This window comes from Rhineura floridana, chromosome 2, assembly GCF_030035675.1.
Source record: "Rhineura floridana isolate rRhiFlo1 chromosome 2, rRhiFlo1.hap2, whole genome shotgun sequence".
Taxonomy (NCBI): domain Eukaryota; kingdom Metazoa; phylum Chordata; class Lepidosauria; order Squamata; family Rhineuridae; genus Rhineura; species Rhineura floridana.
Window position 1 is genome coordinate 81,430,518 of NC_084481.1, and position 12,795 is coordinate 81,443,312.

Consider the following 12,795-nt stretch of genomic DNA (forward strand, 5'->3'; position numbering starts at 1 on the left):
ACTTGCAAAATAACAACTAGATAAATTTAAAAAAACAACCAAAAGTGCAAGCAACCCTCCCCGCAAAAAAACAACCAAGCCCAAAACCTGATGTAAACACAGATCATGTTTTGATTTGCAGCACAATTCTCCTGATTATAATTCAGATCCTGCTTATCATTTAAACATACAAACACACAAGCAATTTAAAGCTTTCAGTAGATTTAGCCATTTCTGCAAGGACATCTCATGCAAGAGAGCCAATGAATTCCAGCATGCTATTATGTTTTGGGAAAGAATTAGTGTTTCCCAAGATGTATCAACAGCCCCTTTGAAGGTTTGATTCCAAAGTTACACAGAGGATTAAGGCTTCCCAGAATGCCTCTGTCCATTAAAGTGATATCACTCTAGAAAAAAGAGCAGGGGAGGGAACCCTCCTGGGATAAGCCTCACTTGACTTGACTAAACATAATCCACCTTGCAGAGGAGTAAAAGCTACAAACGTGAATGGTGCAAAGCCAAAGCAGACTGTTCACTTGTACCAAACGAAAGAGAGAATGGAGACTGTTCCTGGTCTCCTGGGAATCAGCCCAAAAATGGAATTAGAGCATAGGACAAAAAAAAGAAAAGAAACCTGCAGACAAGTTGAAACTTGAGTCTAGCACTTTGAAATTTGTCCAAAAAGCTACAGCCCACTGGATCAATCAGGCTATGATCATTTCCAGTGTTGTTTCTGTAAAATGGCAAGTGTTTGCAGCATACATAACAATTAGCAGTATAAATACAGAGCCTGCACAGTATCCCAAGTAGAGTCATCACTAGATGTAAACAATATTATCAAATATAATTTTTTTAATTAAATATAAACAAGGCAATTTGAGGTCAATGCAAGATCCAAAACATCAATAGAGCAAATCTGCTTTGGGGATCAAACAACTCTGGAGCCATCCATTTATCTTTTCCAATAAAAGTACTTTTGCAGCTCATACAAGTGACATGCAGCAAAATTCGTTTAGATAGGGATGGCTAACCTGTAGTCCTCCAGATATTGGTGGACTCCAACTATCATCATCCCCAGCCACCATGGCTAGCGAACAGGGACAATGGGAGTAGCATTCTACAACATCTAGTTAACCAACTCTTCATTAAGACAGTATCTGTAAAACACTTTGCAATGCCTAGCTTAAAGGCTGTAGATATGCCAAGTATATTATGAATTATAGTAAACCATCAGGTAAAAGAAATTCCATCCATGTAATAGACAGTTAGCTTTGGAAGGAAATTAGAAAGGAGATTATGAAACCTAAATTAGTCTAAGTTGTTAAATAATAAAGATCAGCAGCATAGGAAATTGTCCACATTGCAAGTAAAGTCGTAATATAATGTTCAGTGCCTTACCACTGACTGTCCTCTCACAGAGGTATGTTAAAGCATACACAAATATGTACTTAGTGGTTAGAGATGAACCTCTTCAGATGATATTTCTCCCCTAAAATTATATACAACCTAGAAGAAGCTAACAGCAGTTCAAAAAAAAAACTATACCACAGAGGGAGAAACCAATAACCAAACTAAAAGATCCTACATGTACTTGAATATAGAACCCTGCTTCCCCTGAGAGTTTAAACAAGAGATGGATGCTGTTGTACCACAACTTGCATCATCACTCCATTGGCCATGCTGGCTGAGGCTGATGGGAACTGGGGTCCAGCAACATCTGGAGGGTCACACATTAGTCACCCATGGACAAATACAGGTAATCTAAATCTCCCAGGACAAAAGAGATAATCGCAGGCTTTTGCCCCAGTTCAGATGTTCACTCTTTTCTCATGGAGAAAATAGGAAGGAGCACATCAAGCAGCAGACCAGCTCCTGACCTCTCTCTCCAAGTATAGTTCTCTGAATGAATGGGGCCTGGGTGGAAAGTGGTAGCTATGTAGTGTTGCACAGAATGGTAGCAAGTGATTTTCTGCCACTTACCCGACACAATACCTGTGTCAAAACATATGGACATTGAAATTAGACATGCTGAAAGTGATATAGGAAGCCACAGGGAACAAAGGACAAAATTTTCTCCTTACTACACAGCAGCAACAGCAAAACTTGTTTGTTTATACTTGTTTGTTAAGGGAAGGGAAGGCAACATAACGGACAAGGTATTACATACCTGCAATCTATCCATGATATAGTACCTCGGCCTTTCACCGCTTGGGCTACATCAGACAATAACCTGAATGAAGTATCAGCAGCAGCCGCTGAAAGAGAAGGTAATATAAATATATATACATATAAATATATATGTGCATATATATGTGTGTGTGTGTGTGTTTGTGTATTATATTTATGTATTCACTAATGGGCAAAAAACCTTGCGGTTTAACAACGTACCTATAGCCAACAGATATTTCTATCAAACTTTAAAAAGTTGGGAAATTGGGCAGCTATAGTGAATGCACCAGGGGAGCAGGAGACCTGACCTCCTCTCTGAGATATTGGACTGCCCTACAAAGTTGTCAAAATGCAAACACCATTTGGGTTGGTCTTTCACAGTCCAATCCACTTCCTGTGTAGCTTGGAAGAATTGGGTAACATGCCTCTGAGCATATGGTGAGTGGTGGCAATACCTGCCATCTCCAAAGATGGAGAAATAATTTTTTGTATGTTTATTGGTGTTCTTACTTTGCTTCATTTCAATGGTTTCTACAGAGAATCTAATCTAAAATTTTTTATTTCTCTCATTATTCACCCTAGAAACCTGTGTCAAATTTATTTTTATTAATTTCAAAGCCTTAATATTGGTCAGAGTCATATTATGGTGAAGACAGCCTTTTGTGTTTCAAATTGGAGCTTATGTTCTATTTCTATTGTGGGTGCATTAATAGTTGAATCTGAAACTGCAGTTTGATGTAAAGTCAGACTGATTACAATATGTTACTGAAGAAGCTAAGAGCAATGCCGTCAGGAGTCTAGACCAAGAGGCTAGGCTCCTAGCAGAGGCACCCAAGGCGGAATGGTCAAAGTTGAAGATGCAGACTAAGATGCATCCAAACTCAGAGGAAGGCAATGGTAAACCACTTCTGAATATCTCTTACCACGAAAACCCTATGAACAGAGTATCCAAAATGCAACACGAGATAGTGCTGGAAGATGAGACCCCCAGGTCAGAAGGCACTCACCGAGCTACTGGGGAAGAACAAAGTATGAGTAGCACTGTGACTAATGACGCAGCTGGGTCAAAGCCGAAAGGAAGCCTAGAGGCTGATGCACACAGATGCGAAAGGAGAGTCCGGAGTAGTACGACGCACACAATAGGAACATGGAATGTGAGAAGCATGAACCAGGGAAAGAAATTGTCAAGCAAGAAATGGAATGCATCCACATTACAATACTTGGTGTGAGCGAACTAAAATGGACGGGAATGGGACATTTACAATCAGGCAACTACAAAATATCTTATGCAGGAAATGAGAAATTAAGAAGAAATGGGGTTGCTTTAATAGTGAGAATTGATGTAGCAAGAGCAATTAGGAGCTACAACGCAAGGTCTGAGCGAGTGATATCAATGAGATTAAACGGGAAACTTATCAACATAACCATCATCCAAGTCTATGCTCCAAGGGCAAACGCAGAAGAAGAGGAATTGGAGAGATTTTACGCAGAAGTACAGGAAGAAATTTATCAAACTCCAAAACAAGATGTGCTGATAATCATGGGGGATTGGAATGCAAAAGTAGGGAACAGAGAAGAATTAGGAATTGTGGGGAAATAGGGCCTAGGAGAGAGAAATGAAGCAGGAGAAAGACTTATTGAATTATGTGAAGCCAGTAAGTTGTTTCTTGCGAACACATTTTTTGAACAACCGAAAAGACGACTGTACACGTGGACATCACCAAATGGTCAATATAGGAATCAAATTGATTATATAACTGGTAGCAGAAGAGGGAGAAGTTCCATACTTTCTGCGAAAACAGGACCAGGAGCAGACTGCGGTACAGATCATGAACTGGTCATATCAAAAATCAGAGTAAAGCTAAAGAAGACCAACAAAGCAATCATAATGCCAAAATACAATTTAAATAACATCCCAGAAGCATATAAAGATCAAATAAGGAACAGGTTTGAGGCTTTAAACTTAGTTGACAGAGAACCAGAAAAACTATGCAATGAAGTCAGAGACATTATCAGAGAAGAATGCAAAAAGACAATACCTCTAGTTAAAAAGAGAGAAAGACCTCAATGGATGACTGAAGAAACTCTTCAAATGGTTAAAGAGAGAAGGCAAGCAAAAGCAAAAGGAGATAGAAACACAGTCAGAACCCTAAATGCAACAATACAGCGACTAGTATGTAGGGACAAAGAGAACTATTACAATAGTTGTTGTATAGGAATAGAAGAGGACAACAAAAAGTGTAGAACAAGAGGAACACACTGACTGACCAAGATGAAATAAAAGGGAGATGGAAGCAATACACTGAAGAACTCTATAAAAGAGATGCCAGGATGACAGATTCATTCACGGAGGAACCATATGATGAAGAACCAGAAATTTTAGAATGCAAGGTGAAAGCTGCTCTTCAAATACTTGGAAGAAACAAATCACCAGGAATAGATGGCATACCAATAGAGTTGCTACAAGCTACTGAGACTGAATCTGTCCAAATTTTGACAAACATTTGTCAAGAAATATGGAAAACTAAACAATGGCCCACAGACTGGAAGCATTCCATATACATCCCAATTCCAAAGAAAGGAGATCCCAGGGAATGCAGTCATTATCAAACTATTGCCTTAATATCCCATGCAAGTAAAGTAATGCTCAGGATTCTACAACAAAGGCTCTTACCATATATGGAATGAGAAATGACAGACGTCCAAGCTGGATTTAGAAAAGGAAGAGGCACCAGAGATCATATCGCAAACATAAGTTGGATAATGGAAAGGACCAAGGAATTTCAGATGAAAATCACCCTGTGCTTTATAGATTACAGCAAAGCCTTTGACTGTGTAGATCATGAAAAACTAAGGAATGCTTTAAAAGAAATGGGGTGGCATAACATCTGATTGTCCTGATGCGCAACCTATATTCTGCACAAGAGGCTACTGTAAGGACAGAATATGGAGAAACTGATTGGTTCCCTATCAGAAAGGGTGTGAGATAGGGGTGTATTTTATCGCCCTATTTATTTAATCTGTACGCAGAACATATCATACGGAAAGCAGGATTGGACCAAGATGAAGGAGGTGTGAAAACTGGAGGGAGAAATAGCAATAATGTAAGATATGCAGACGATACCATGCTACTAGCAGAAGCCAGTAATGATTTGAAATGAATTCTGATGAAAGTTAAAGAGGAAAGCACAAAAGCAGGACTACAGCTGAACGTCAAAAAGACTAAAGTAATGATAACAGAAGATTTATGTAACGTCAAAGTTGACAATGAGGACATTGAACTTGTCAAGGATTATCAATATCTTGGCACAGTCATTAACCAAAATGGAGACAATAGTCAAAAAATCAGTAGAAGGCTAGGACTGGGGAGGGCAGCTATGAGAGAACTAGAAAAGGTCCTCAAATGCAAAGATGTATCACTGAACACTAAAGTCAGGATCATTCATACCATGGTATTCCCGATCTCTGTGTATGGATGTGAAAGTTGGACAGTGAAAAAAGCGGATCAGAGAAAAATCAACTCATTTGAAATGTGGTGTTCTAGGAGAGCTTTGTGCATACCATGAACTGCAAAAATGATAAATAATTGGTTGTTAGAACAAATTAAACCAGAAGTGTCACTAGAAGGTAAAATGATGAAAATGAGGTTATCATATTTTGAACACATAATGAGAAGACACGATTCACTAGAAAAGACCATAATGCTGGGAAAAACAGAAGGGAGTAGAAAAAGAGGAAGGCCAAACAAGAGATGGATTGATTCCATAAAGGAAGCCACAGACCTGAACTTACAAGATTTGAACAGGGTGGTTCATGACAGATGCTCTTGGAGGTCGCTGATTCATAGGGTCGCCATAAGTTGTAGTCGACTTGGAGGCACATAACAACAACAACAAGCCTGCCCAAGATTCATATCTTCAGCCTCCTATGTTTAAACCACTTCATTTAAGGCAAGGTGGGCACAGTAAATTAAAAATATAGAGCATACCTAGATTTTGCTAGAATATATTTCATCTCCCACTCCCAACTTATGTAAACTGAAACACTCCTGATGTCCACTGGAGACTATTCTGCAGAATAATTAGTGCCATTATTCCACAATTATTTTTGGAGCTTTCTAGTCTAAATTTTGCAAAGTGTTGCTGTACTTTATATATTCACAGAAATAGAAGCAAAAGGAAATGATTTCCTATAGGAAACTTCACTAAAATTGCAAAAGAAATCAGACATATTTAAAGTGACTATCTGAACTATGTCAACTGTCTTAATAATGTTGCTTCCTCCCTGCTAAAACAAGATCAGCACAGCACATGTCTTGTTTCTATTATTTGGGCTGATTGCAAGTGAATTTCTCTGCTTTTTAATCCGGGAGGTAAGCAATGGGATCCTGTGCAAGCTTGCCGAGAATGGATTGATGATCTGCATGCTTATTGAGTACAGTGGGATTTACTCCCCTGGAATCATGCTTATGATAGATGAAGCTGACCAGAGGGGGTGGGGAAGGGAGGAGAAGGAGACAGGGGAGAAAGGGGGATAGGTGCAGAAAGGAGGGAGAGGGGAGAAGGACAGGTTTGATCATTTGCATGTTTATTGAGTTCAGTGGGATTTACTCCCGTGCAATCATGCTTAGGATAGGTAAAACTGACAGGGGGAGGGAGGAATGGCTGGAGTGGGCAGGGAAGGAGGAAGAAGAGGGGAGGGCAGGAGGAAGAAGAGGGGAGGCCAAGAGGAAGGCAGAGGAGAGGGGAAGGAGTGGAAAAGCAGGTCTGATCATTTGCCTGCGTATTGATTTCAATGGGATTTACTCCTATGTAATAATCATGGTTAGGATAGGTAAAACTGACCACGGGTGAGGAGCAGGGGGAGGGGAGAGGACAGGGAAGGAGAAAGGGGGAGAGAGGGGAGTGGAAGGAGGGGGAGGGGGAAGGAGAGGATTGGAGGGGGAGGGGCAAAGGAAGGGGCAGGGGAGGGCAGGTTTGATCATTTGCATGCTTATTGAGTTCAATAGTATTTACTCCCATGCAATTATGCTTAAGATAGGTAAAACTGACCATGGGGAGGGGGAGGGAGTGGATTGGAGGGGGAGGGGAGAGGGGAGAGTGAGGGGATTGGAGGCAGGGTGGGTTTGATCAGTTGCATACTTTTTGAGTTCAATGGGATTTATTTCTGTGCAATCGTGTTTCAAAATGGAAATGGACTGCCTTCAAGTCAATCCCGACTTATGGTGACCCTATGAATAGGGTTTTCATGGTAAAAATTATTCAGTGGTGGTTTTACCATTGCCTTCCTCTGAGGCTGAGAGGCAGTGACTGGCCCAACGTCACCCAGTGAGCTTCATGGCTGTGTGGGGATTCGAACTCTGGTCTACCAGGTCATAGCCCAACACTGACCTGGTGGAGGGGCAGGGAGGGGAGGAGAAGGGAGGAGACTGGGTGGGTGGGCACTGCGCAGAGGGGAAGCCCTTTTCCTTTCCAAAAGGAAAACATTGTGAACAGTATCATTGCTTTTCAGGTTTCCCCCCACCTTTTTCTTCTACAGCAGGCACACATAGCCCCTCACCCAAATTGAAACCAAAGCTGTCCCTGGCCACATCCACACAAGGCCTTTATTTCACTTTAGACAGTCATGGCTTCTCCCAAACAATCTTGGGAAGTGTAGTTAGTGAAAGGTGCTGAGAGTTGCTAGGAGACACCCTGTTCCCCTCACAGACCTTCAGTCAGAGTTGCTGACTGTTAAACCACTCTGGCCACTGGAGCTCTCTCAGGGGAATAGGAGTCTCCTCTCAGCACCCTTCCCAAACTACATTTCCCAGGATTATCTGAGGGAAGCCATGACTGTCTCACATGAAATCAAAGTGGGTATGGCCCCCTGATTAGGCAAGCCTAGCAGCTGGGAGTCTGGAATTTAGAACACTGACAGTTGGTTCTTACTGAGCATGCCCGACATTACATTCCGTTCAATGCAAAATTTATGAAATTAAAAAACAGCCAGGCATTTTTTTTAACTTTTAAACTGCAGAAGATGAAGGTCAGAGTATGGGGCAAGGTCACTAACAGGATTACAGGTTCTCTGTGAACTTTGCTGATTTTAATGAATTTCAACAGATAGGAGAACTGACTGTTTTTTTTATCACCATGAAAATTGAGAGAGTTGTTAAGCAAGGGTTTCTGAGTTCAGGACTATAAGTTTCGTAAGGTTTTGTTTTGAAATGAGCTTATGAGAAGCATCAGAATGGGAAGGGGGTATTTTCAATTTAACATTGTGGAATGTGAAAAATCCATACTGGCTATAGTATACAGCCACTCTTGTGGCTGTATAATTACAACAATAATCAATATGCAGCACAACTCAGCAGAATTCTTTGTTGAAGCATTTTCACTTAGAACACAGTTCTCCCTGTCAGGGAACAACAGTTACCAGAGATAGCATAAGCCTTTCCCTCATCATTTCAGTATGGCTGGGATCCAAACAGCCACTTTAGGCATGCCCAAGGATTTGAGCACACCCAGTGGGAATTTAGACTTTTTTCTTCTTTGAAAGGAAGACTCTGTTCCATACCACCCACTGTTTCTGTCCCTTTGGTTTCAAGTGTAATTTGCCATCTGACATGGGGGTTTCTGTTGAACAGCCACAAGGCCAGAGCCTCCCTGGATGCATGGAACAAATTACATGCCCTTTGGATTCTGGTCCAAGTGACTGACACCACCCACTTTCTATTAATGAACACAATAAGGGAGCTATGCTTGCCTACCTTCCATCACGTAGACCCTTTCGATTGAAGATTTTTTCCCCTAGCATTTGGCTCCTCCAGACAAATATTCCCCTGATCCCATTCATTCCTCCTTTCATATGCTTGGGCATGGGCAAGTTTTATCACAGATAAGTGAGTTACTATTTGTTTCCATTTTAGTCAGTCAGTCAACCTTTGGACACCAGTAACAGAGATGGCAGATGTTCTGAGAAGAGGCCAAGAACAGAAGCCTCAGTGTGTGTCTGGTAGCATGAGACAGCCTTCCATCCTTGAGCTGCACTTGGGAAGAGAAAGCCAGAAGCAGCCCATGCTTTGGATCAGGGCCCTGCTGATGTTGCAGACGTCAACATCAGAGCTAAAAGTGCTCCTCCAAGAACTTAGCAGCCATCACATCATTCAGATTCTACCCTTCCCTTGCAGTTCTTACTGAAGCACAATTTTGAAGATTAGTTATCACTACTATCACCACAAGTGCATTTAGCTATATTATCCAGTCTGAATACTTCACACATGTAAATTTCTCCTTTCTGTTTAGAAAGCCAATCTTAGTCCCTTCCCCATTACTTAGTGTGAAAAATCTTACTGACTGTTTTATAGGCAGATAAGCTCAAATGTGTCATCCATCAAAGATTTGAATCTCAACGTTTTTATATGATAATAAAAGACCATTTAAGGCAATCTTCTAGGAAATAATACCGGGCCAAGTTGAAGGTTCTAGTTTTGGTGTACAAAGCCCTATACAGCTTGGGACGAGGATACCTGAAAGATCATCTTACCCCTTATATACCCAGTCAATCACTATGCTCTGCAGGTGAGGGCCTCCTGCAGATACTATCTTATCAGGAGGTCCATTCCGCAAAACATATGAAGCGAATCTTTAGTGTTGTGGCACCTCCCCTTTGGAATTCACTCCCCTTAAACATAAGATAGACACTGTATCTATTATCTTTTTGGCGCCTACTGAAGATCTTCCTCTTTTAACAACCTTTTGAGGACAGATCTTATCTCGGTCTGTGTCGGAATTGCTTTTTAAGATGTCTTTAAAGCTTTTTTTAAAAGATGTTTTGTTTGAATATAATTTAAAGTCTGGTTGCCACCCTGGGCTCCCTCTGGGAGGGGGGATATTAAATAAACAAACAAACAAATAAATAAATATTAATGCCAGCTCATTACTTATGATTTATTATACTGTTGGATAGCCCAATTAACAGCAAACAACAAAATGCATAGTTCATAACAGTAGCAGTCCTCTTTCAAATGGAAAGAACAAAGTTAGAAATGCTGTTGCAACTTTAAGACTTACTATAGAAAGACAGAGTAGGAAATGAGCTTTTGGCTTTCTGTTATAGCAATAGTATAAATAATTTAACAGCAATTAAGTCACATGGACACTCATTAAAAGCTATCTCACTTTATAGAGCATTTGAGGAAAAGTTTATTCTTTTGCTACAACTTCCTTATGTGAATTTTAAAGTAAAGCTTACAGTGGAGAGGTAGGAGAAGGGGAACAGCATTTTCACTCTTCTCCTCTGCTACCATCAAACCCACTGTCTTAAATTGTGTGAAGAGTAGAAGAGATAATCTGAGCCACAGCCACAGTGCTGTGGGTGAGGAGGAATCCCTGGTACTCTTCAAGAATAACTGGCAGGAATCCCCAGGTGCTAATACTCCTACATAGCCAAGTTGTTCCAAAACAGGTGTGAGGCAGTTCACATGCAATATGAACTGGGTTCTTTCCCACAAACAACACACAATTGTATTGCAGAGGAAGGTAACTTGGTTTTACATCAGATTAAGAAACAAGGTAGCAACATCCCAGCATTAAAGGATAATTCCATTCTACAAATTTGTTGAGCTTTTCCTTGTCTGGAATGATTTGTGGGTTTTGTGTTAATAACTAGTAATGCACATTACCTTGCAAGTTATATTTTGGCTTTTTAAAAGAAAATGTAATGAGTAATTAGTGAGCATGGTACATTATATATTTTTGGATTTTTAGCAAGGCCTTGAAAGCTTAGATCAGTTTGTTTCATGTCACGGCCAGATCTTTGTGTAAATCTTACTAGGATTTGGAGTGTGTGTTAAAATTCATAAACAATAAGCAAATAAAAATAATATATACTCAGGACGCAAAAGATCCACAGCAGCCCCTAAAGCTTCTGCTTTCTAGTTGTGGCATGCTGTAAACTGCATGATGTGCATTATTCTGTAACAACCAATATATTTATCAATACATTTTATTTATACAGTGCCACCAAAGTGCATACCACGTTACAGAGTACAAAAGGCCAAGTCCTTGCCTCAAGGGGCTTACAAATCTGAAATTTGACATGGGAAGATCCTAAGTAGAGTAATCACTACTGGATACAGTGAGTCTGACTTATGCATAAGCATGCCTAGGACTGTGATATTAGTTACTTTTCCTGGAAGAGTCCAAGGTGACACAAAATGTTTTAAAATCATTATCATCAAAATGAACAGTAACACAGAACTATACATACTCCTGGGCAGCAGTCTAAGAAGTAAAAAGATCTTTATCTGTATGTGACAGGTATAAAGAGAAGAGGCATGAAAAGCCTATCCGGGGAGACTATCCAAAGAAGGGGTATCATCAAAAAGCACAGATGTTGGTTTATGCATGTAAAATGCCACCTGACTTTTATTAAAAGAATGTGAGATAAATAGATGAGCATCATAAGAGACAACAAATGGAACTACACAGTCACCAGTGGTTTTCCATAGTAACTCTTATGAAGTTTTTCCATTGGAACAAGTATTTCAGGATACTCTTTGGCTTAGTTCTGTTGGACTATTTTTATTTGACATTAGCTCAATTCAGACATCACTCCAAACCATGGTTTTTATTAACCATAGTTCAGAATCCAAACCATGCCTTGAACTTTCAAAATTACAGGCAAAACATGCATCACAGCTGCTTGCTTGCTTTCATTTTCTGACTGCTCAGCAATCCAGCCTCTATGAGGGGCAGAGGTTCTGTGGTTTGTCAATTCCAACATCATACTAAATCACAGTCACCATAACCCACTTTAAACCATGGCTGCTATTTAAGGTCTGTTGGCCAATCCTCTTAATCATGGTTTTGCAGGATGTCTGAATCAAGCATTTGTCTTCTCATCCCCCCTTTTTAATTAATAAATAGAAATTAACAAAAGGATCCTGTCTTATCAGCAAAGACAGCAGAGAAAGAAATGAACTTCAGTCAGTTAAGATTCTGCCTTTTAATCCAATTCTGTTGCAGTCAATGTAAGGTATTCTAACATCAGGCAAGAAAAAAAAGCTGCTCAGGAAAAGTAGGCCTCCTACCCCCAACTTGAAGGGGCTTCCTTCAAAATAAGCAACTGCAGTACTGAAGTCTAACAGGCAATTCGAAAGTGCATACTCAATATTAAGAACCAGCATCTTTTGGCTGGTTCCTCTTCCTCTGAGAGGGGTAGGGAAGGAATAAAGAAACATTAAAGAGACCAATTTGATCTAATTTCTGAGCTAATGTGCAAATCATACATCTCCTGGCCAAGTAAATATCACAGCCATGAAACATCAGGCGTAATTAGCCTTTCTGCACTCAGTGCCCTAAATGGGCAATAAGCTTGGCAAGAGTAGCATACAATCCAGACAATTTTTTTTTTAAAGGCAGAAGAAAAGCTGTGCTGTAGAAGCAAGGATGAAGGCAGAAGGAGAAAACCAGCATAAAAAAGAAGTTGATTGTAACTGAAAGAGACAGCAACAGGGCCGGATTAAGCTAAGGAGGGCCCCTAGGCTGATTGGTGTTTGGGGCCCTCTTCTCCCTACCTTTCCGCTTTTTTTCACGCAGGTTTGCCATCAATCAAGATGGCGGCCGAGGTTTCCCTAAGGGGCTGAAGCCTCTGCCACCATCT

At 40.5% G+C, this 12,795-nt stretch overlaps 1 protein-coding gene across 6 annotated transcripts in view; it reads right to left on the bottom strand.

Annotated features, from left to right (window-relative positions):
• PDIA5 (protein disulfide isomerase family A member 5) overlaps window positions 1–12,795 on the bottom strand; it is a 271,149-nt gene that overhangs the window by 206,024 nt on the left and 52,330 nt on the right. For 5 of the 6 annotated variants that reach the window (XR_009760542.1, XR_009760541.1, XM_061609087.1 and 2 more), the window contains one exon: window positions 2,147–2,234. The exons of the other annotated variant lie outside the window; for it this stretch is intronic. Coding sequence is in view for 3 of the 5 variants with exons in the window: in XM_061609087.1 (XP_061465071.1) it covers window positions 2,147–2,234 (88 nt within the window). In the remaining 2 variants the exon portion in view is untranslated. The remainder of the gene's footprint in view (window positions 1–2,146; window positions 2,235–12,795) is intronic. 6 annotated transcript variants of the gene reach the window in all.